Source organism: Sciurus carolinensis, chromosome 11 (assembly GCF_902686445.1).
Source record: "Sciurus carolinensis chromosome 11, mSciCar1.2, whole genome shotgun sequence".
NCBI lineage: Eukaryota > Metazoa > Chordata > Mammalia > Rodentia > Sciuridae > Sciurus > Sciurus carolinensis.
In genome coordinates, this window is record NC_062223.1 from 57069560 (window position 1) to 57094083 (window position 24524).

Genomic DNA, 24524 nt, shown 5'->3' on the forward strand with positions numbered 1-24524 from the left:
GAGTTCAACTGAGTGTGCTGGGGTGAAGCCATTCAGGTTCTAATCCTCATTCTCCCGCTTTCTGTGTGACCTTGGGCAAATTGCTTGACACCCTAAATTTTAGTTTCCTCATCTATAAAATGGAGATAATGACATGAGCTACCTCATGAACACTGATGTGAGAATTAAGTAAGATAATGCATTCCAACTGGTAAATTAAAATAACAGTAGATATGACAATGTAACTGGCTTTTCCCATACCCCAGAATGTATCCTAGGATTCAGGACGGGATGCAGCAGGCAGGCCAAAGTGAATCAAGACAACTAGTTAGTGAACAATCATATTTCTGAATTTTCAGGAAAATGAGGCAATTGCTCCATGGTAAGCCGAGGCATCCACAATTTTGTATTCATGCTTCAGATCTTTATAACTCAAGAGAAAACCAAGCCCACACTAGTAATTTTAACAGCAAAAGCAACAGAAAGCACAGCACACATGAATGAGATGCAGGTGAGGACGGATTAGCACCAGGAAGAAGCAAGAAAGAAATTATTCATTAAATTGCCACAAAAACTTCCTAGAAACTCACCTTTCCCTAAATCTGAATGGATTCTGGTGACAAAGCAGTCGAAGGCAAAACTCAAATGAGCAGCGTGGACACCTCAAATTAACTCCCATGCTGTCACTCACACACACACACAAACAATTCCACAGCCACTTTGCAAACTCGCCACCACTGGATCATTAGCCAATGCATGTTTGGTTTTCTGGAACTGCAAACATGAAACATGGAGAGAAATCAAAAGGAAACTCAGCCAGCACAGAAGGAACAAAGGAACAGTAGATTGGGTTTAAACCATGCTTTGCAGGACACAGAGAAAGTCTAACCTAGATATCTTTTCTGACCCAGAGTGAAGCGGATGATTTTGCTCTGAGATGAGTCCTTGGATGATGCACTGCATGATAGGGAAGAAAAGAGTGGAACAGATGAGTGAGGAGAGAAAAGATATATTAGACACACAAATAGTAAGAGTAGGACAAGGAGAACGCTCCTGGCTTTTCCCCCCTCTGCCCACATTTTTCCTTCTAGGCCCAACTCACTGATGCAATATATTTCCAATATGAAGAAAGTGCAATCAAAATTATTTAAGAACTTTTATGTCCCCCGCCCCCTTTAAAAACCAAATATCTTTCCTCCTTCTGGTCAGTATAGGCTTTCTTTATACCTTTCTAAAGTAATGAGATATTTAAGATATTTACAAGGCATAAAGAAAGATGTCTAGGTAAAGTATTACATTACATTTCTTAAATATGGAGATGTTTCTATTTCATAAACTTGTTCAACTGGGGTGCTTTTCAGGTACATGCCCTCAATAGCCCATAAAGTTGATCCCAAACAAAGGTAAAGGTGTTTGTAAATTTTGCTGGTCTTAGAAATATTTGCTTTTAATGCTATAGAAATGACCACTTAAAGTCTGTTGAAAAAATTTTGAATTCTGGTGGGCTTTTTTTGGACCATAAATTTGTACATATGAAGAAGGTTGATTGGGTTTAATAGAATAACAATTTGAAGTTATTTACTGCCTAATGAAGCCTATTTATCTTTCCTGTATTCATATATCTTGTGCCCTGTTCATAAAAGGATCTGAAGTGACAAATATAATGTTGGTTTCACTGTTCTTGGAAAATGAGGAGAGAGGGAAGAATGGATAAAAAATAAATAAAATTTAAAAAGCACTTTTCTAGATTTTTCTTAAATAACTGAATATTGATCATAGGTAAGGTAGACACAGAGAGAGAGAAATGTGAGTCTTGGAGACTGTCCCAGATGTTAGACTGGTGAGGAACGTTGTGGGGTGAAATGTGGATCAAGTTTTCAGCCACCGTGTAAACTGTGAGAATTGCTGAGGGAAGAGGCAGAATGAGTCTCCACAAGGCTGCCCCAGAGGAGAGGCTCTAAAACCTTCCTGCCAATCTCCCGGACTTCCTTTGCCACCTTCCACAACTCCTTCATTAGCAAACTTCATGGAAAGCTGCCAAGTTCTAGTGTTTGCGACCCCAAGGAGTGCTGGACCTACATGGCTTCAAAACATGCCGAGGTGTGTTTGAACCTGGCAGGGTTCTAACAGAGGGCCAAAACACACCCAGCATCTGGGGGCACCTCAACATCTGACACCAGAGATCAAGCGTCCAATCATTTCCAGTGGGACTTTGGTCATCAAAGATTGAATCCGGGACTAGAAATACAATGGCGCCGAGCCAGAGGTGGAAGGAATCACGTCATTCTTAAACTTATAGCTAGAGTGTTAGCGTGGGACCTCACGTCACTAGACCTTGAGAACAAGATTACTCTTTGGAAGGAGAAGTAGAATAATGTATCTGTATAAAATGGACGAAACCACCCATCCACAGACGCAACCCAACCTGGGCGAGAAAAAGGTGTCAATGAGAATATACAGCCACTGTAGAGCCCCACTCCAAAGTCATCACTCTGAAGGGTCAGAAAGTCAGGTTGGCAGGAGCCACTGTGCAGCTGGAATAAATGAATGCACAAACCTGGCTTACGTGAGTGTGGCTCTTCCTTAGATAAGGTATTTAGTAAAGGGTATTTAGAGATGGGTGCTCTGACTGGAACTTCTGGTTCTACTAAGAAAAAAAACACCTACCATGGAAACGGATGCTTCGGGGTAGCATGGTTTGGTGACCCAAATCTGTGGGTCTGGGCGCACGTTCCTTAGAACACTATATAGTGAGATGCCTTATAAAATGCTTCTTTCCACATCTCCTTCTGCAGGTTTATAATGCACACCTGTTCCTCTCTTAGCTTACCTCATCTTAATAAATAATGCCACCACTTACCTAATTGCTCAAGTCAGAAATCTAAGCTTTATCTGGGATTCCACTCTTTTTCTCACTCCAGAGAAAAAAATCTACTTCTAGGCCTCTAGGCCCAACCTCCAAAATATCCTGCATGAGTCCATCTCCACACCTGCCCCACCAACTTGATCCGAACCACTATACTTCCCCAGACTACAGAAGCTTCTTAAATGGGATCCTTCCTTCCAATCTGTCCAAGTGTTTGACAGCAAGCACTTGGTGACCTTGCCTCCGTGCCATAACTAACTTTCATGGACATGATAGCAGCCCTCTTTGCTTTTGGGTTCTCAACTTAACCTAAATGAGTGACCCAGCACCTCTGAATCCCATCATCTTATTATAACACTCAACACTGCCTGACATTTTTCTCCATTAATTTGCCTGTTTGTCATCTTCCTCTGGCAGCACACAGAGAGCAGATACCTTGCCTATCTTACTCACCTGTTCCTAGAACAGTGCTGGACAATAAAAGTCTTTGCACTAACAATATACAAGAATGCATACTGGCAGTTTTAAGGATCTGAGCAGAATTGCAATAATAGTTACAATACCCTAAGCCAGGTTATCTCCCAGTTTCTACCCCCATAGAATCCTTCCCCTGTAATACAACTGAAGTGAACACTCTAGGAAGTAAACACTCTGCAGAATGAAGTTTAGGAAATGATGCCCTGATGCCCTGATCATTTACATCATCCAGGGTCATCAGGAAACCTCTGCCCAGGGAAGGGCTCCCAAGTGTGGAGGTCTCCAGGGAAAGTGGGCAGTGCCTGGCTGTGAGGCTGGCTGTTCCTCATTGCTAGTCCAGGCATCTCTCCTATCCCATGAATTTCCATAATGGATATAATTAGATAATTATTTAGGGGACCTGATTTACATTACACCATTGCTGCTGGTTTGAACAGCCTCACAAGTGGGAAATCACACTTTTCGTGGGAAAAAAGCTGCAACCATCCATGAGGCAGCTGTCAGACTTGAGCTGCTTTGGGTTTTGCCCAACTACCACAGGTGGCAAAGGGAATCAAGGTGTTTGAGAAGCCTTATGACTATCAATGTTGGGTTCTGGGGCACTGGAAAGGGAAAGCATTACCTTGTAGCACACATTAGATAAAATCAAGCAATCAATTTGATCAGTGACATTAGGTTTTACAGCTAAAGATTGATGGTTTAAAAGAAAACAATTATTATGAGATTTTCTGCAGAACTTCATCATAAGCCAAAAACTTTCTAGTTCCTAATCCTCTACTTTTATTTTTCATTAAAACAAATGATTATCTGGGAACCAACAGTGGCATACACTTGTAATCCCAGCTACTGGGAATGCCAAGGCAGAAGGGATCTAAAGTTTGGGGCTAGCAATACCACCTCAAAATAAAAAAATAAAAATGGCTGGGACTGTAGCTCTGTGGTAAGTACCCTTGGGTTCAGTTTCTAATTTTAGTGTGAAAAAATGATTTGCATGGCAATCTTTGGCAAAGATTGTAGTAGAGGAGGTAGTCACTACAGAGGCATTTTGTGCTTGTACATTGCTGTAGGGAAGTACTAGTGGCAAGCATCAGTCCCTCTAGAAAGGTTGGCAAGATCCAAGCACTAATCCTTCAGGGTAGGGATCAGTCCTAAGGTCAACATAATACAGCTTTCACAGTGTAAGTTCAAGACAACTCAGTCACATTCATGATTACTCCTCCCACTGGGGGACACTGCTGCACTTACGGAAGGTGGCTGGCTACTTCCCTGCTAACACTTGCAATCTTCCTTTGGCATACTTTCTCTGTTTTGGAAAAGTGGAGGCATCTGTTAGAACAGAATTTTTACCTCCACTAAGTAAAATGACTAACTATCCCCACTCCCAAATCCTTGCTCTACTTTACCCAGTCATCCTCCTTTCACATACATGGCTCTGTCTCTCTCATCTGTTCAATAAATTACTCTAACTTTGAGCATTCATCTTGTAAGCCAACACACAAACGGGGTTTGAAGTCTATTTTAGGGGCTGTTTATAACACATGAGCATGTGTGTAATGGGCCTGAGTCATAGCAGGAGCAGCTAATTAGCACTGGCTGTTGGCAATGCTGACCTATAAAAGTACACATCTCTGCCAGGCACAGGAGGAGGCCCCATTGCATCCATTTCCAAGGTCGTGTGAATTCCTAACTACCAGTAGCACTCCACATTGAAGGAGCTTGACTGGAAACCATAAATGATACAAGTTATAATTTGGGGTGCAAATTACACCTGAAAAACAGGCATTTGGGTCGGCGAGGAAGGAGCCCCACCTGGACTGCATTTCGGCTTGTGCTTTTGAGGGCTGATGTGGCGCTGGCTGGTGAGGCTGGCACGGGGCTTGGGGAGTGGCTGGCACCTGTTGCTGAGGAGTGCCAGACTGGCACTGGGAGGGGGCCCCAGCCACCTGAGACCCAGTGGGCGGCAGGGGGGAGGAGAGGTGCTGCTTCTGGGGCTGCTGCTGCTGTTGCTTGTAGCGAGAGAGGCTGAAGAAGAGGCCTAGAATGGCCTTGAGGTTCCCATTCCTGATTTCTGCAAGACAATAAAGAGACTCTTGTCAGCTGGTGGAGTCCTTTCTTTTTCCCACTCAATGGGCTGCTTGAGCCCTCACAGGAGTTTAATTCCTTGAGGATATGACAGACTTCCTGAACATTTAATTGGGATCACAGTCAATTAAAAGCAGGCCAAAACCACAAAGAAATTAGCTTATTCTCCCCTCTGGGATTAGAGTGGCTACACCAGGCAAGTCGAGACTGGAGGTCTGGCAAGTGCCAAGAGGAAATTCTCAGTAAGGACACCACTGAAAAGCAAGCGTCCCCAGCAAGACTGTGCTTGTTCTGCAGGCAAAGCGGCCGATCCTGGATAGAGGCTCTCTTAGGCGCTCTGAGAGACACACTGGTCTAGTCTGCTCTGCCAAGTCCATGTTCCAAGCCTCGAGCCACACTGAGCATGCCAAGTGGCCACCAGCCCACTTCAAAAATCCTTGCTCTGCTTTACCCAGTCATCCTTCTTTCAAATATATGGCTCTGCCTCTCTTGTCCATTACATAAATAACTGTAATTTGGGATGGATGTAGGGACAGATTAGAAGGACTGGCTTCCATGAGGGACTCACACAAAATATCATATTAAAATAAATTAGAACAGAGTGGGAAGCATACTTCTGTTATTCCAGACAGTAATTTTTAGATGTTCAGATGCCTGTGCCTCAAGGCAGGCATAAAGAGCTGTGGAGAAGAATAAAACATTTATTCACAGGCAGAGGTTATAGATCGCAAGGGGTTCTCCATGAGCCCTCCCTCCTTTTAGGCAGTATTTTAACACCAGATGCTGAAGGCCAGAGGCTAAACTGACCCTGAGGAGTAAGGTACCAGGGCCACCCACAAGGAGGGACAGGAGGAAGAGACTTGGAGGGAAAACAAACCCAGTCGTCTCTGCTTCGCTGCAGCTCTGGGCTGGATTTCTTCTCAAAAGGGCAAGGGGAAAGAAGGATGTGGGACAAAGGAAGCTCTAGGGCCTTGCTAGAGGGGTGGGGAGTGCACACCCTGACTAGCACTGAGCTGGGGAAAGGCTCCTCATGAAGAAACAGTGCTTCCTCAGGGCCAGTGGAGAGGTGTGACTGGAGTCCCTCCAGAACAAGTCCTGACCCCTGTAGAGAAGGAAGGGCAGCCTGCCAGGGCCTTGGTCCTGGTGTGATCTGTCATTAGGCCGGGACTAATTACTTCCTGCTAGAGCATCCTTTACTCCAGGCACTGAAGAAATTGACAGTACACACCTCTGGAATCCAGCCTTCACACAGTTCTGTGGGAGCCAGCAGGTTCTGATCATGGAACAAAGCTGACAGGAATATAAATAAGCCATAAGTTCCAATCTGTACTCTTATCATTCTCTTGCTGTGCAAACCTGGGCAAGTCACTTAATCTCTCTGGGTCTCAGGAAAAATGGCAATACCAACATTGCCAGGACCATCACACAAGGTTGTTTTGCATATCAAAAGAGAACATATATGTGAAAACATACCATGCACAGTGAAGTCCTTCACTGCTCATAGTTATTCTAGGTAAACCAAAGTCCCAGAACCCTGAATAAGATTATCATACAGCTCCAGGTTCATATCTTAAAAAATGATGACATTTCCAGTGGGGACTTTGTAATTTATTGTGCAAACCATGGTATTTTTGAGAGTGAAGTGGGCAGCGGGCTCTTAATCCTGCCAGGGCTGAGCTGGAACCTCTCAGGACAATGCAGATAGCAGCAGACACACTTCCTGGTTTCTCTGGGCAGTTCAGCTCTAACACTCTGGCAGCTTCCTTCTCCATCCTAAGGAAGCCAAAGGAGAAGCATGCCCCTGCAGCACTGTTTCCAAACATTCTTAGCAGCATATGCATACCATGGACACGAAGATTCCACTGGCTATTTATCTTATTCATGGCATCATGAAGTGACATACCTGTGGCCTCCCAGGTGGACAGTGACAGGTGAGGGGAAGAACTGAGATGAGCCAACCAAATGCTGGCCTGCAGTTTAGCACCTAGGAAGAAAATTGGGGAAACAACTTCCCCTCAAAACTGAATTCATGGGAGGGAGAACATAATGCTAATCATGGCAAGAAAGGCAGCCTGGGTTGCCTTTTACAGGGATCAGGTTGCTGTACAGTTTAAAACAAGCACCATTACTCATAAGTGTGCCAGGTTGAGCTCTTCCTGTGCACCATCTCCCTTAACCCTGGCCACCTGAGGAGTAAGTAGTGCTGTCCCCCTTTTGTTTATAGGGAAAGAGAAGTTCAGAAAGGTTTTATGACCTTTCCAAGGTAATAAATTCTGGAGCTGGAGTCTAAATCCAGGGTTTTCCAGCTCAAAATCTGGTCTCCTAAGATGGTCTAACTTGGCTCACATGTATAGCCATCCTGTGTGATGAATTTAAAAAGTAGACTAGATAATGTTCTACTTTTGCTAGTAGGCACAGAAGTATTCTTTATTCTTCTGGTGTGTCAAACATCCCAGCACACATTTTTTGAAACTATGTAAGAAGAACAAAGAGGAGAGGGACTTAACAATTCGGCACACCCAGGGGCTCAGGGCTGCCCACTATGAGAAGTCAGTACATCCCTGTCAGCACCCCCATAGACCAGGAGCCAACCACACTGCAGAAGACGAGGCCAGTCCTGTCTCTGTCTCTAGCTACTGTGGTCATCAAACCACTCACTGCTCACACTGGTTTGTACCATTGTTCCCTAAAGCCAAAGAGCATAATGTTCTTCTGATAAATCCTCTTTTCCTTAGGGGATAGTACTGTTATCAAAAAGAGCCAGAGAAACCTGGGGTCAAATCTCTATGGTCCATCATTTGCAGACTTTGATTTGTTGCAAGATTCAACTTCTCTGAGCCTCAGTTTTCCTCTCCTATAAAATTGAGCATATGTTGCATTGTGCCTTCCTATGGGACTGTTGAAGGAAAAAATGAGTGCAAAGCATTTGGGACCTTGCTGACTCTGTAATTCACATTTTGGCTCAGAAAATATGGTCCCTCTACCTGCAGCCTCCTCAGAAACTGGCTCAGGAATCTCTATCCAAAGCAAGCCCAAGAAGGGGGCTCTGCTCCTCTTTCCCCTGCAGGCCAGTCACTGGTGTCCAGAAGGAAATCAATTATGAATAACTCATATTAGAGAAAATTAAATGGTGACTTTCTGATGTTTAGAACAGTTTTATGAAGGTATTATAAAATTTCTATCCATAAAGTCATGTGTACAATTCAGTGATTTTTTTAAGCAAATTTAATAAATTCAAGTTTTAGAATATTTCTATCACCCAAAAAGATCCCTTATACTCAATTGCAATTGATTCCCAAACCCACTCCCAGGCAACCACGAATCTACTTTCTGTTTCTACAAATTCACCTTTTTTCGACATTTTATGTAAATGGTTTCGTGTAATATGCGGTTTTTTGTATCTGGTTTCTTTCACTTCACATCTTGTTTTAAAGGTTCGACTGTGTTAGAACATTTATCAGTTTCTTTATATTGCCGAGAAGCATCTCATCATATGGATATGCCATATTTTATTTATTATCCCCCTGATGATGGACATTCGGATTGTTAAAAAAAAAAAAAAATTTTTTTTTTCAGATCACAAAAACTCAAGAGTGGTGAATGCTCTAAAAGCCACATAGTCTATACCTCGGGTGGTCTGCAACAGACACGATCCAAAAATAGCTAGAACTGTGTTCCTTCCACATTTCCAAATGGTATTTGTCTGTGTTCCATGAGGCCTGGTGAGCCAGCTCCATAGAGAGGCCTAAAAATAAAATCTGTAAGCCCACAAGAATGTTTTCCTCGTGGCCCTTCCCAAGGTGTGGGAAAAGGACTATCATTTTGTGTCTGAGCAACATACCTCACCTTCTAGACTTCCTTCTAGAAGGAAAATACCTGGAACAAAGTTCTTTAGAAGTGACTTGTAACTTTAGATAGAAGCGACTTGTCCAAGGAGACCTTAGCTAACTGAACACTGGAACACTGTTCCTCCTCTTCCCAAGGCTACCCTCAGGCAAAATGAAGGACACACTGCACAGGTTACGGTCCCATTCCGTTAGAATGTTCCATTGTCTGGATGCTAAGTTCTTTGGTTTCTGACTGATCTCTCTGTCCCCACTGGCTGGTTCTAATCTGCACAGATGCTGTAGGTAACACTGGGCATGATGGGAAGTGAAAGATAGGAGTTATTGTCTTATTGTTTTTTAAAGAAAAACCTCAGGCCTGATTTCCAAAGTCACAAGTAATGGAATAATCCACTACAAAGAAACCTGCTCTAGAGGCTAAAAAGGATCTAAAAAGGATCTAAAAGTCGAGCTGCTGCAGACCACAGAGTTAGGGGACTCCTAGTGGATTCCCTACTGCTACAGCTGTGTGAGGTTCCTCCACTGACTAGGGACTGTGGATCCGATGGTCTGTTCCTGAAGATGGATGGCTTACATAACTGACATGGACCACATCCCCTTTCCACCCACTCCTGTGGTCCTCTGTGTCCTGCTCACAAGCCTGCCAACTGTGCTTCTCACAGGGGAGGAGGGATGAGAGGGTGGGAGCAGAGCCTACGGGGCCCCTCGGGCAGAGGGACAGAAACAGTCTGCTGTGTGCCCACTCAGGTGATGTGAACAGGAGAAATGGAAACATTTCACCTGCTGCCTTTACTCTACAGTCCAATAAGAACCCCTACTGTCTGGCTCAGGATGAAAGTAGGAGCAAGCTCAGTTCCTGGGTCTCTGGCCATCTGGAGAGATGTGATCGAATCAGTGACTGATTTCATTTCAAAAGCAAATGCTCCTTCAGAGTCACCTGGATGGATCTTCCTACTTCCATTTCTACAATCTGCTAGGTTGATAAAGGACTACCCCTCTGCCTCCATGTCACCTATGTCCCACCTTCTGTCTAGGCTTCCCATCATCTCCCTTTTCTGCCTGGTGAAAAGCCCATTCATCCTAGAACACCCAGGGAAATGCTGGCACTTCTGTGAAGCCCTCCTGGCTGCCCCAGCTGCAGCTGACCTGACCTGCCTTTCCTTGGCCACCAGTGGTTCCTGTAGCTTGCACTATCATAGTTCTCTTACTAACTGGGATCAAGGCTTGTTTTATACAACTGACTTATCAGTGATGCCAGTACCCAACACTGCCTGGTACATGGGATATACCCAGAAAATACAAAAGAATGTGTCCTACCTTAGACCTTTGCTTCTTAATTGAAGGAGGTTGGGGGGCTCAAGGTCAGGTAGCACAAAGCCCAGGTGATCTCAAAAGTGGCCAAAGATAGGGGTCTCCCAGGGGCAAGTTGACAGCTATGACAGGTGGAGTTTGTGTCAGGAAGGCCTGGAGGGTAGATCTTGACTATCACCTCGGGGAAGGGGAGCGCTAAGCCACAAGACTCTGACAAGGCTCTAACAGGACAGAGATGTGTCTGAGCTTCAAGCTGCAGGAACTCTGAGAGGGTGAGAGGCCTGGGCCAGGGAAGGCCCACACCAGCAGCACCCAGGGCTGGGTGGCTGCAATCTCTGCCCCCAGGCACCCGCCGTCTGAGCCCCTGAACAAAGGCTCTCTGTGGCTCTCTAACAGGCAGGTTGGGGCAGGCCTGTGCTGCAACCTGCAAGGACAGGTGCACACACCCTCCTGGTTCTGAAGCAGCTGCAGCCACTGGGAAAGGGTGGAGATGCACCTATGGGGCTTTCCAACTACCATGTGTTTGTTTTCCATCAGAGGAGGCACCCCAGGGCACTCACTCATCTTCAAAAGGAAGAAAAGCATTAAAACTACATGATTCTTTTAAACACTAATGCTTTTCTAATAGATATGCAGGTGGCTGGAGACAACAGGCCCCTGAATCAGCAGATGAGGGCAGCTTAGCCATTGCTCACGGGTGCATGTAACTTCCCATGTAAAACTCCATCTCTTTGGGCCTTTGTTTCCTAATCTGCTAGATGGGGATAATAGTGACACTGATGTCAATGGGTTGCTGGGGGGTGAAATAAGACACACATGCTCAGTGACCGACACATGGCAGGTTCTCAATAAACTGATCCCATCCTATAATCCATCCTATAATGTCAAGTGAGATATTCCCTATACCCTGAAATAGTGAATAATTTGAAGATGAAGGGTTCTAGGTACCCTCTCTCTTTATAAGGTCAAGGAGGTGTCGGAAGTTGGAGCCAGTTGGACTCTAGTAGTTCAAAATCAGCCTCAGCACCAAATACCATCACTGCTCCCTATTTTCCCTCCCAAAGAAATCCATATAAGATCTGATGACAGAATGTCATTTTGGAGGGTGAAGCTTGAAGATCACAGAAACCGGAAAACTCCTCCCCTCACCAAGGAACATGTGGAAGTCAGGGGAATGAAGGCTTCAAAACAATCACTCAAAGTGGGGGTGTGCTGGCAAGAAAGGGGATCTGGCCGAGTTGCAAATATGCTTAGCAGACTCAGTCAATCTACCTCTGGGTCAACTAAGTTGCAGGGAAAGAACTTACATGCTGGGGGACTGCTGCCAGGTGACAGGAGTCCTGTTCTACCCTTGCTAGTGGAAAAGGGAGCCCATGTGTTCCTGCTGGTTCCATGTCAGACATGGAGGGGTTGTGAGACCATGGTGAGAGGGCTGGCTGAATCTCACCAAAGAGCTACCAGTGGCCTGGAAGCAGCATGGGAGTGGGTCCCATCAGCAGGACATGCTGAGCCTACTACCTGGGACCGTGGCCATTATGGCTACCCAAGAGGAGAACCCTACCTCCTCCATTGCCCAAACCCTGCAGCCTCGCGCACTGGAACAGGGAAAGGGAGAGGGTGGGAAGCCATGCCACCAAGCCCCATTCCCCTTTGACCTCCTGCAGGTTCCGGGGTGTAGGGGTAGAAAAGAGCTTTGAGTACAGAAATTTAAAAAGGAACAAGGCCGAGTCAAAAACTTGGACATAAAGTTATTCTAATAACTGAACATGACTGGTACACTTATGGATTCTGGCCAAGATATCATTAAATGAGTCTCAACCCAGCAGGAAAGATGGGGGCTCAATACAGCACAGTTGGGGGCCGACATTGAAATAGCACAGAACCACTTCGTAGTTACACCCCGGAGTTGATTACCTCAACACACTGTTACAATATGCTCTCCTGTGCTCGGGTTCCATAGGTCAGCCCATCATCAAAAAGGGGCAGAGGCCAGAATGTCTCCTTGCACAGTGTGTCACTGAGGGCCACATAACACCTTCTCAATGTTCCAGAGAACAAAAGCTCTAAACCTGATTTCTTTCACCTGTATATAGCACGAGCAGATTTTATTCATCTGCCATCTCAGGAAATACCATGAAGATGAGCTCTGAAATCACATTAGCCTGGGTTCAAATCATGCCTCTTTGGCAACATGCCTCAGGGATACCTTTAAGCCAGAGATTCATATCTGTAAACTGAGGGTGTTATAAACTCCAGTTTCAGTTGTGAGAACAGGAGCAAATACATATCAACCCTTAGGAGCACAGTTGGTAATTATTCATTCAACAAATACTGATTGCATAGATTGCTATGCTTTAGAGTATCGAGAGGTCGGGGCAGATGGGGGGAACCAATGAGGCAGAAGGCAAGACATTGGGTAGGTGCCGAGCAACTGGAGAGCTATCCTCATGCCAGCAGGAAAAAGCAGGCCTGCAGGACATGCATCCCCCAAGGCCTTGATTCTAAGCATAATTCTAGAAAAGTCCCTGCAGTGCTCTACATGAGGGACAATGACCTGAACCCGGGTCCATTTGTTCTAGGACAAATAGGAGGAGCATGTCCTGCCACCTACTGGTCAGCACAAGAACTCCCCACCAGGAGGAAATCCTGTGTTCTCTGAAATGGGAATTGGCATCCCTACCACCACCACCACCCGTGCCCCAGCAATGAGCACTCCACATGGATGATGCCCCCACTACCCTGCCCAGGGCAGAGGAGTCTTCCAGGGATCCTAGTGTAAGAGCAGGGACTGACCACATTACAGCTGCTTCTCAGACCTCTGGAAGCAGTGTGACCACGGCTGCCTGGGGATAGGTCCAATGTATCAGAGTTCCCAAAACAATTCCAACAGTCCCACTTGCAGACATGGTATACATAGAAGCCATTAACACTGGCCATTTCTGCCACACTCCCCACCCCCAATACTGCAAGAGACTACAGCTCAGGAACACAGCCAGAAAAACCAAGCGTTCACCAACTAGCAGAGCAAAGTTGAGGAAAGGATCCCATATAGAATCCATCACATTTCAAACTTACCTGCTCCACTTGACTGCTGCTTTCCTCACTGCTCCTTTTGGCCCCACCCTCCCTGGGTCCATGCTCACACGCCTCTTTTCAAAAAACACCCTTGCTAGGGAAAGGTGTACCATGCTTTACCTGTTCTGGGAAAGCTGGAGGCAGGTGCAGTCTAATGAGTTTGGGAGGACACAGGGCCTATGGCAGCATCTGAGCTGGCAGCTGCTTGTATTTACAAACAGGAGAGAGAGTGAACGATTCCAGGTTAGGTGTTGCCTGAGGAGGCTAAGGATTCCGACCAGGCAGCTCCAGACCCATATCTAATTTAACAGTAAAACACTAGCAAATGCTAATGTGCTAATTAGCGACCAAATTTAAGTTAATTAAAAACTAATCCGGATGTAGAAATATAGTACTGCATTAATAAATCTCATGCGCTTTTTTTTTTTTTTTTTTTTTTTCCTTAAGAACAAGGACAAGTGCTGCTTCTCTAATAAAAGATAAGGCTTAAGCATTTTCCCCTGGGAGCTGTACAGTTTAGCATGTTCTGCGGTTAAAGTGTTCTCTCTCCCACAGATAAGGCTTGACTTGATAATTAAGTGAACCACCAGACAGGTGAATCAAGTCAGCATTGTTTAAGCCAGTCCTTCTGCAGCAGGAGCAGCTCACTCTTCACCACCCCCTCAGTGGTTTCCAGATGGCTGGTATAACTGCAGATGTGACTGCATTCTTAGAATGATTCTTCAGGTTATCATAAAGTTGGCATCCTTGAGACTGGGCAAGCATGGAGCCGCCAGAAAGGAAACAAAAGCAGAGGAGCCGACCAGCCTCCCTTCACCATGGTAATATCACCAGTAAGTAACAAGCAGGTGGGCATTCCTGATGGCGAAAAGGTAGCAGCAGGACCAGCCCTCTCACTCACCTTCTGCAGACAGCCCCTGGATGTTTATCCCCTTAGCTGCCAGGAAATTCAAGCAGGCATCTATGTTTTCAATCTGGGAGGGGGGGAAAGAAAACAACAATTTACATTTAATATTCAGCCTTCTCCAGAGTCATCTCTTATTAGGAACCAAGAACAAATGGAATGCTGTAAAAATGGCCGATGGATGGATGGATTGATGGATGGATGCAGCACAGGACTCTTCTTTGTCTGTACTTGCACAGGGAAAGGTTACCTAATATCCTAACCACACGGTGCCAAAATTTGAGGCCTTGGATTGTTCACAGCTGCCAAAAATAACCAGGGTGGAATGAGAGCTCTCATCTTGATCAATGGCACCAATGCAATCCTGAAAATTTGAACAGTTGCCAGAAAAAATGGAGATGGGGATGAGGTTGGTGTGCCCACCCATCTCCCAGCAGCTGGGAGAAATTTCCAGTCACTGAAGCAGCAGACAGTCAGATGCACAAACGGTGAATGGGAGTTTCAGCAAGAATCTGGGTAGAGCTTGCTCACAAAATTCTCAGGATGGCAGGCATTGCAGATGGCCAGAGAGAGTTGTGGTCTCCCAAACCTCTCTGTTCTTTGTGCTCTTTGTAGCAAGAAGAGACCCCCTGCAGGGGTCTGGGAGGCCTCCCAGGTTTGATGGAACTGAAGCCACAGCTAAAGGCGAACTGATAGCTAGCCCTCACAAGAGAACAATTAGGTCATCCCCAAAGGTTTGATCTGACTTCAGTTGTCAGGGCGAATTACTTTTTTGGTTTAAAGGAAAATGTTCTGGCTTGATTAATGTCACTGATGACCATAAATAAAGGAAATTGCTTTTGATCTGCACGGGGATCTTTGAATTTCACACAATTTGCTTCTCACTTATAAGGACTCCACTCTCCTCTGCAACCACTCCATCCACATGCCTTCCCAGGCTCCATAGACCTTCTTAGGCACTCAAACCAGTATTTAACCCATGGAGTTTATTTTGAGCTAATAAACTATTGTCTTGAACAGTGCACATGTTTCCACGCTGTCTCCTCCCATCCTCAAGCAAATTCTTGAGGCCCCTTCTAGTCACAGAAAGTGTAAAGCATTTCCATTTTAAGAGCTCTAATTTAAGTGAAGTCTGGCTCTGAGAGTCCTCCTGAAGTTCACATCCACTCTCCCACTGACGTTGGCATTTTCCTTCTCTACCCCAGTCTTCACATCTTCCAAATGCATTAAATTAGTCTATGGGACAAAACTGTGCCCCTCCTATAAGAATCCACTCAATCCTGAGTTTGAAGTTACTGTATCTGTGCATCTTTGGCACAGGTTTTAACCTCTTCCCCAGCATCTAGCCCACCTTGAAGTGTCCTCATCTGGCAGACATTTTCTCATTTCTGGAAGAAGGGGCAGAATGAAATTTCTTGCAAGCTAAGCAAATGCCGATGTTGTAAGTTATGCCTGCCACTGTGCAGAAAATCAGCCTTTATACAGGAGGAAGAAAATGATATTGCTTTTAATCTCTCTTTCTTCAGTCCAGTCCCAGAATGACTGACAGTGAGGTTCAAGTGAGGTTCATCTTGGAGGGAGAGGGAAGAAGGGAAGAGAATGGCTGCCAGTGCCCTATGGTCTTTTGGAGCAAAATGCTTCCATTTGTAAGTGTAATAAAAACATCTCTGCTGTTTTATACTATTAAGAGAAAATGTTAGCTAGAAGGTAAAATGTTAACTCTCATTCCTTGTCTCCTCTGTAGTACACAGTGGTGAGATGCTGAAAACACTCAAGGGGGTTTGGTGCCTTCACAAAGAGATCCCAAATCATGAGAAAATAATGAAATTCCTCTTCCGTTCCTTGTCTCTTCCTATATACTACTCCTTTATTATCTTGCACATGCCTGATGAAAGAGGTTTTGGCAATTATGCCCCTGTGGACAAAAAGAAGAAAAAACTGACCATCCCTGAATCCCTGTTCATGCAAAAATTAAAAATGGTACACTTGATATTTATCCTAGAAAGTGTCATGTAGGTTGATGTGCATGGCTTATGTTTTTTCAGCAATAATGCAGCAGTGTGACACCCAAGAAAAAAAGACATCCACCAACACATTCAAGAAAAACACTACTCTGCAGAAGAAATTTCCAAGGAGTAGAACATACATTTACTTGGTTTATTTCTGGAGCATTTGATGCACATAGCATCATTTAAAGTACATGGTGGTGTCCTCCTGTAACCTAACCTTGATCCATTTCAATTCAGTCATGTGCTGGGAATTCTTTTAAAGTTAAATTCAAATAAAAGCATGGATCATTATAAGTAGGTTACCTGAAATACTTCTTCCTCTGGTGTTGATGTTTTTAAAAGTCATTATCCTTTAGTAGAATTTCACAATTTAGATCAGTATTTCTCCACTGGAGCCAGGGGAGAAATGGTGGAGGAGAAGAGAGAGTTTGGCTCTGCTGAAAACGTTTTGGGCTGTTTGTCACCATAAGGGGGAGGAGGTGGTACTCAGGCATTTATCGGGTAGAGGCCAGGGATAATGCTAGATATCCTACAATGCACAGACCACAAACCTTCCAACCCAAAATGTTATGAGTACTGAGGTTGAGAAACCCCAAGTTGTACTATTCCTTTAATCATTCATTCAATTCCCATGCTTGTGCAGATGTCTCCTCTGGGCCAGATCCTAAGCTCCATTCTTTTGATGGGGTTGGTTCTTGAATGATGGATAAAATGAGGTAAGAAAAACTGATGGCATAGCTGGGGATGGAACCCAGGAGGTCCTCCTCGCTGTTTCAGGAGCCTGCACTTACATAATCCACAGAGCCATTTGACATGGCCATCCTGGTTCCCATACAGTTCAGGGAGAATCAGAACATATAAATAAGGGGAGTGTTGGAATCCTCCTTCACTAGGTGAAAGAGGCCAAGGCCACCGAAAGCACTTTCATCCAAAAAGGGTGATGAAATACAGGAAGTAACAAACATGGCAGGATGGCACTCCCAGAAAATGTTAAAAATCCAAAATAAGATCATCATTTAAAGGATCATTCACAAGCCTATCAAGCGCCTTGAATTTTTTTCCCTCTACCATGAACTGTGTTCACAAAAGTTCAAAAAACATTCCTCAAGTCTCAAATCAACTCTTTAATAATGTTCCATTAAGGTTAAAAATCACTCCTGACAAGGCAGTAGAGACCCACACGCTTTTCATCTGCACCCCAGGAGGAGAGCAAGGCTGGGAAGCAGGAAGGGGTCAGATCTGGATTCCAACCTCCCGCTTCATTTGGAAAAAGATCAGAAAGGGAGACTTGCTTTGATCCAGGCCCTCTTGTGATTAAAATTCACCTTAAGGTTTTCTTCCAAATATTGTACAGGTAAACAATCCATCTTCATGTACTGTTGAAACTTCAAACTCCCATTCCACCCCAAGAGGGGAACAGCCCAGACAGCAGCACCCCAGGACCACTAGAGCACAAAGGTACCCTTCTGCCATCTCTAAGGAGGCTCCTGGCCCATGTGTGATCCAGACACCCAGCTAGAGTGGAGAATCCTGTTAAAATTGGGAGGGTGAGCAACGGAAAAGACTCCTAACCAGAAAAGTATGTAAATACAGTCAAAGTTGTTCATTAATACATAATGGCCAATATAAACTACTTTCCAAAATTAGCTGAAAAAAAGAATCTATGTGAAGTCTGACATTCCAGTGTTACTGAAGGGGATGGGAACTGGGTGAGAAAGCTATTGTAGTTGTTGCCACAGAAATGGGTTCAAGAGTTCTAGGATCAAGTGGCTGGAGTTTGCAGCATTAGCTGGGATGGGAAGCCCAGGAAAGGGATCTCCATCTGGCTTGGAGGTCCCAATAGCAGAAAGGTGCCATGCTAGATGTAGGAAGGGTCAAGGAAAAGGTACACATGAAGACCAGGATGTACTTTTCCAGAATCCCCTTCACTTGGTGCCATACATGGGCTCCATTCTGTGTAGGTCTTTCTCCCAGCCTCAGCTGGGACCTCCATCACAAAGTTGAATTAGTTTCTTAGCAGGCTCTGGATTTCAGGTTTGCAGGGCAATTCCCACGGGTTATGTACATTAGAGCCTTTGTCTTCCATATGTAGAAGTACATCCTCACCCATCAAAACAAATCCCAAACAACTGGAGAGAGAATCAAACCATAGAGGGCAAATGGAAAACTTCACATTTCAATCATGATTAGGGCTGGACTGGGTCTCATGATAACGTAAAATATGCAAACCTCAGAAGCACTGCTGTATATCTCCTTGGTAGCTTAGAGACTGATCAAATACCATCTGTTGTGGCAGTTGTCATGGCAGCATTTTTCTCTGAATACCAGTGTAGCCAAGTGCAAAGCACATGAAAATGATTAATGCAAACGAAGACCATCTCTTTGGGAGCTGCTGCAGTCCATAGCACCATCTTTGCATCATACCAAGCAAATGGAGAACTGGTTTTTATGTTAGGAGCTCCTCACCGTGCCCCTTGGAGATCTGCACCCTGGGAAGAGGGGCAAACAGCTGTTGCATTAAAATCAGGCATAGCCACAGTCATTTTTTTAAAAGCATGAAATGCCCAAAGTCCAGGCAATAGGAGATGCAGATCCCAGGCAAGGGAGAAGGTGAACATTCTGATGATTCCAAAAGCACAGTGCAGCTTTTTCATGACACTCTATCAGCTAGACTGACTTGCTTCCAGAAATGCGTGTGACCCCCACACCTGATATTGTTACTTGCCTTCCAGAATAATGATCATTCACTCATTCACCTATGCCTTCACCCAAATTTACTGAGCACCTACTGGGTATTAGGCAATGTGCTGGTGCTGGGTATATAGTGGTGAATAGAACAGACATAATCTCTCTGACCTTGCAGAACCTACAAGTCTACTGCAGGGGAAGAGGCAATAAATAAATAATGCACACATAAGTACATGGTCACCATGAAGGAGAAAAGAGTGCAGAGAAAAGTGTACACTGAAAGACCTAGCCTGGGTGGTAGGAAGAGAATCGGGAGAATCGGGGAAGAATTTTTCTCAATTTTTTTTTTTTGAGATGGGGGTCTCACTGTGTTGTCCAAGCTGGTCTTGAACTCTTGAGTTCGAGTGTTCCTCTGCCTCCCAATTAGCTGGGACTATAGACACTTGCCACTGTGCTGAATTCCTAAGAATTTCTTAAGGAAGTGAACAGGTGGGGCTATGTATAAACAGGGCATTTTGTCTGTTTGGTCGACTGATGTGGCCCCAAGCATCTTGAAGGAGAGTGCAGCATGGTAGGTATTTAAGAATAAACATTCATAGAAGGAAAGCAGCAAATGTATGCGAAGACCTAAGGGCACCAAATGGAAAGAATGATGTGTGTAGGGGACTTGCAGCTGAAAGCCTAATGCAGGATGATAGATCACGTTCTGGGAACCCAAGGAAAGTCAAGATGGCTCCTGGACAAGGCGGAAGAGCAATGAGAGGTCACCTGACCAAGGTGCCCCATCACCATGGCAATAGCAGCCAGGCCAGTCCTTCCAGTGTGAAAGCCCAAGGCCAGGCTGTATAGTGTTAGGAATGGCTCAGCAGCCTTGAGGTGGGGCTCCAGTGTGTCTGGGACAGGAGGAGGGCTGGGAAGTGAAGTCAACATCTGTGCTCACAAGCATGCACTAGGAATGTCGGTTTCATATCTAAGAGGTCTTCATGCCCTTCTGATACCCCTTCCTCATTCCTCTGTTTTTGTTTTTGTTTTTCCTAAGAAATAAAAAGAAAAAAAAAAAGAGAGAGAGAGAGAGAGGAGAGAGAGAGAGAGAGAAGAAATCCAACCATAAAACCAAATCAAAAACCAAACTACCCTTTGGGGCCACATCCTCCTAAATGTCTGACTTGCCAATTCTGTCTCTTTCCTCAACATTCCTAAGGGGCAAGGCCTGAAGCCTGATTTGCCCAGCTTCATTTTTTGGATTTCTGTCCACCTGGATTGGTACTGGGGCCTAGCATCATCCCATGTTCATGAGATTCCTAAACCACAGTGTGGTCCTGGAGAAGCACAACCCCACAAGCATAACCCCACAGGGCAGGGTTCCTGGGGCTAACACTAGAGTTTTAATTTTAGAAGGGAACTTCAGAAACAAGGGAATGTTGGTGGTGCTTCAAATTCTCTTAGGTAGGGAAACATTTGGGAGCATCTGGGCCCATCCTTCTGTAGGTCACTGGGCTACTGCTTTCTTGGCTAACATGTAAAGTCAATCTTCTGGGGAATGGGGAAAGATGGTAATGGGTAGAGGTCATAGCCGGATAGGAGGAATAAGTTCCAGTGTTTTATCACAGGAAGAGTGACTACAGTTGACAGTACCAGTCTTTAGAACTAAAAATAGATAGGAAATAGGATCTGTAATGTTATCATCACAAAGACATGATGAATGTTTGAGATGATGGATAAACTAAGTATCCTGAGTCAATCAATACACAATATAAAACTGTATTGAAACATTGCAATTTACTAGTCTTAAAAAAAAAAAAAAAAAAAAAAAAAACACCTTTGTCCAGAGGAATGAGGGCCTCCATGCCCTGTGTCCTAGCCTTGGTCACTCAAGCATAAAGCTTTCAATGGGCCAGCGAGAGGCCAGGAACACAGGAAACGGCTGCCTGCAGTTCAAGAGTCCTGACATTGGTCTGTTTCTCTTTCAGCTTTACTGCCTTGCCTGGCTCCTGCCTTTCATTTGGCAATGTTATCTACTATACCATTTATAACTTCAGCTTTCCAAGATGTTGTCAAGAATTCCTTTAAAAAAAAATTTATGGAAGTTTTTCTGCTGTTAAGCAAATGGGTAAGTCCATCTGGACCCCCCAAAAATTCTTTCTGAAGGAGAAAAAAAAAATGAAACCAAGCATCTAAAATTCCTTCAGTGACTGTCTTTTCTCACTTTCTTTCTATTTCTTTTATTTTCCTATCATTTTCTGATGTCCCAATTTTAAGAGGGGAGATAGAGCTAAAGTTCTAGAAGTCAGTCCTCACTCTAGAGTTTCTGGTAATAAACACTCACAGCTGAGCTCTGTTCCCTTTCAAAGACCATGGCCAGCATAGGGGTAATGCACCACGAGGATGGGTCTATCAGTAAGGCCCAAGGGTTGCCTTTAGTGTGTGTTCCATCAGCACACAGTTCTGTACATCATTCTCCTGCTACGATTTCAGAGTAACACCTTCACTTCTTAGTGCTACTCAAAGTCAAGGACTGCAAGTTAGGAGCTGGGTACAAACACAGAAGAGGAGGGACAAAGTCAAGGAGCAATACTGAGGGGATGAGATATAGGCTTGGCATTACCAGAGACTGTAGGGAGGGGAAAATAGGAAGACAGGGGTCATAGCATACAAACATTTAGCTATAAGATGAACAGCAGATACAGCAGGAGGTGATGGACATGGTAACTAATTTAATTGTGGTAATCGTTTTAAAAAATACATGTCTGCTACACTTTGGATCTGAAATGTCCCTCAAAGACCCATGTGTTAAAGGCTTAGCCCCCAGCTTGGCACTACTGGCAAGAGATAGAAACTTTAAGAGGTAGGTTCTAGTGGGAGGTCTTCAGATTACTGGGAGTGTGCCCTTGAAGGTGATAGGAGCGCCTTGCCTCTTCCTCTTGCTCTTTCAAATCCTGGCTATCATAAAGAGTGAGGTATTCCACCATGTGCTCCCTGCTGGGAAGGGTTGCCTCACCACAGGCCCAAAAGCAACAGAGCAAATCAATCATAGACTGAAACCTCCAAAACTGTAGGTCTCTTTATAAGCCCGATTCAGATTATCTCAGGTATTTGTTACAGAAATAGAAAGTTAACAGAGTAAATCAAATCTATTTTGTTTTAAAAAGTTAAGTAGTATTTTGCAGAAAACGTTGGTTTTACCTACAGAGAAGGAATCAAACTCAGACTCAAACTTTAACAAGAAAGTCATGATTTCCAGTTCCCCAAACACATGAGGAAGAGTAGGACTATGGACACTTGGGAGAATCTCATCCAGGATATCACTGAAAACTGGATGAAGAAAATACTAATTGAGCATTTGCTTTCTTGTCAGCTATATTCACAGGACAGAAGACAAAGTGGCAGACAAGATAACATGGTCCTTTCCTCAAGGAGCACACAGCCTGCCACAAAGGAGCTGACCTTAAGTAAATAATCCCTCAACTAACATACAGTCACAAACATGTTAAAGAGCAAACTACATTTACCCATTTACCTCCTTGAAGCCTGACAGAGGCTCCCTATGTTCTTTTAAAAGGCCTGGATTCTTTTTAGATGTTTGCATATTCATATGCTTAAGCCTACAGGCCTCCATCAAGTCATCAAGAGGCAGAACATATGTGCAAAATTAAATGAGATCTTGACATTTCAGGAGGCTTTCAGCCCTCACTGTGCAGCAAATCCTCAGTTTGGGAAGGACCACTAAAAGATGTAAATTCAACCACAAAACAAGTACATATAAAGGTGCTGATGTAATATACAGGGGAAAACTCAGAGCGGGATGCACTCAGGAGCTTGGAAACCAGTTCCCTTGTGCCAGCCCATGCAACTCACTCTTGATTCCTCTGAGTTGCTCATGAACAGTCAATCCATGCATTTCACCTAGAAATTCCAGAGAGAATGTATGTGAGTGCAATACCTCACCTGGCAGCATCGATAAGCAGGAAGCAAAGCAAGAGACATGGCTGAATGCTTTGCTATCAATTCAGAATCCTCCAAGACTTTGCTCAGTCCATTGGATGATGACTGAATGGGGGCAACTGCTCTGTTATCCTCTGCCTGCTCACATCACCCTCCAGTGTTAATGTCTGTGAAAATCTTGTTCAAAAACTATCATTCCATTTCCACTCCAATCCCAAATTCTGCTAGCAACTGTGGGTCACTATTCCATGCAAGGCACAATGCTAGTGACTTCCATGCACTTCCCAATCTATTTTTTATTTCAATACCTCTTTGTAGGTATGGCTAAGGAACCATGCTTGAATTATAGACCATTGCTGATCATCGATATATAATTTCAGGGATTTTGCCAATAATATGTAAATTATGTCATACCAAGGAGAAAGATTTGGCTCATAGTTTCAAATTCTAAAATCTGTGATCAAGGTCAAGAGCCCATGCCAGTGAATCAGAAATTTTGAGATTAAAAACAATTAAGAACCCCATTTGTGTACAATGAATCAAAATGCAGTCTGTAAAAACTTAAAAGCTAAGTAAAAACAAATAAATAAATAATCAATTAAGAATATTATTAAAAATTCAAATAATTCTCAGTTCTGCTTATTGTCATAGCTAGAACGTCAGAGGCATGGTCGAAGTCCACTGAAAGAGGAGAATGAACTAGACAAGGAAAGTCTCTTACAGGATCTCCTTGTGCTTTCTGAGGTTACAAGATCCCTAATGCACCCAAGAAGAAATGGTGACAATTTTTAACTTGTCACATAATCTGTTACTATTTCCATCCTTGTCAAGCAATTATTGACCCAAATAAAATTGCCACTTTTGTAGGTAAAAAATGATTAAAGACTAGCCATTAAATATGGTTCTATTTATCAAGGTATCAGGAAGACAGGCCACCTCTCTCCTGTGCTCCTTTCCCTCTCCAAGGGCTCAATTTAAGCAGAGAGGTGATCATAAGAACAGAGCACCTTATGGCCATTTATAAGCAAAGTAAGCAGTAAATTCCAAAACTCAGAATCAAATTCTTGCAAGTCCTTCTCAAAGACAACTCCCCAGACTGGCTATGCACAAGATGTAAAGTAGAAGACTGAGTCAGAAGGAACACTCACTCCAATGGCTAACCGTAAAGGCCCTTTGCTTGGGTTAGGGCTTCTGTGTTCAAACCCCTTAGAGAAACAGGGCGGGGCCTGGGGAAGGCTTTAATTCCAAGTTGACGCATCCCCAAACCTGCCAGTAAAGGTGAGCACTAGTAGTCCTTGAAGGGAAATCCAGGATGCAAAAAGCCCTTTTCCTGTTGCTTTCACATT

The 24524-nt window shown here is 44.2% G+C and overlaps 1 protein-coding gene across 8 annotated transcripts in view; it reads right to left on the reverse strand.

Moving 5' to 3' along the window:
* The window catches only part of Nav2 (neuron navigator 2), a 375768-nt gene that overhangs the window by 210071 nt on the left and 141173 nt on the right, over window positions 1-24524 (reverse strand). For all 8 annotated transcript variants that reach the window (XM_047518211.1, XM_047518214.1, XM_047518210.1 and 5 more), the window contains exons 4-5: window positions 14537-14609; window positions 5132-5390 (exon numbers count right to left, since the gene is read on the reverse strand). In XM_047518211.1, the coding sequence (XP_047374167.1) occupies window positions 5132-5390; window positions 14537-14609 (332 nt within the window). The remainder of the gene's footprint in view (window positions 1-5131; window positions 5391-14536; window positions 14610-24524) is intronic.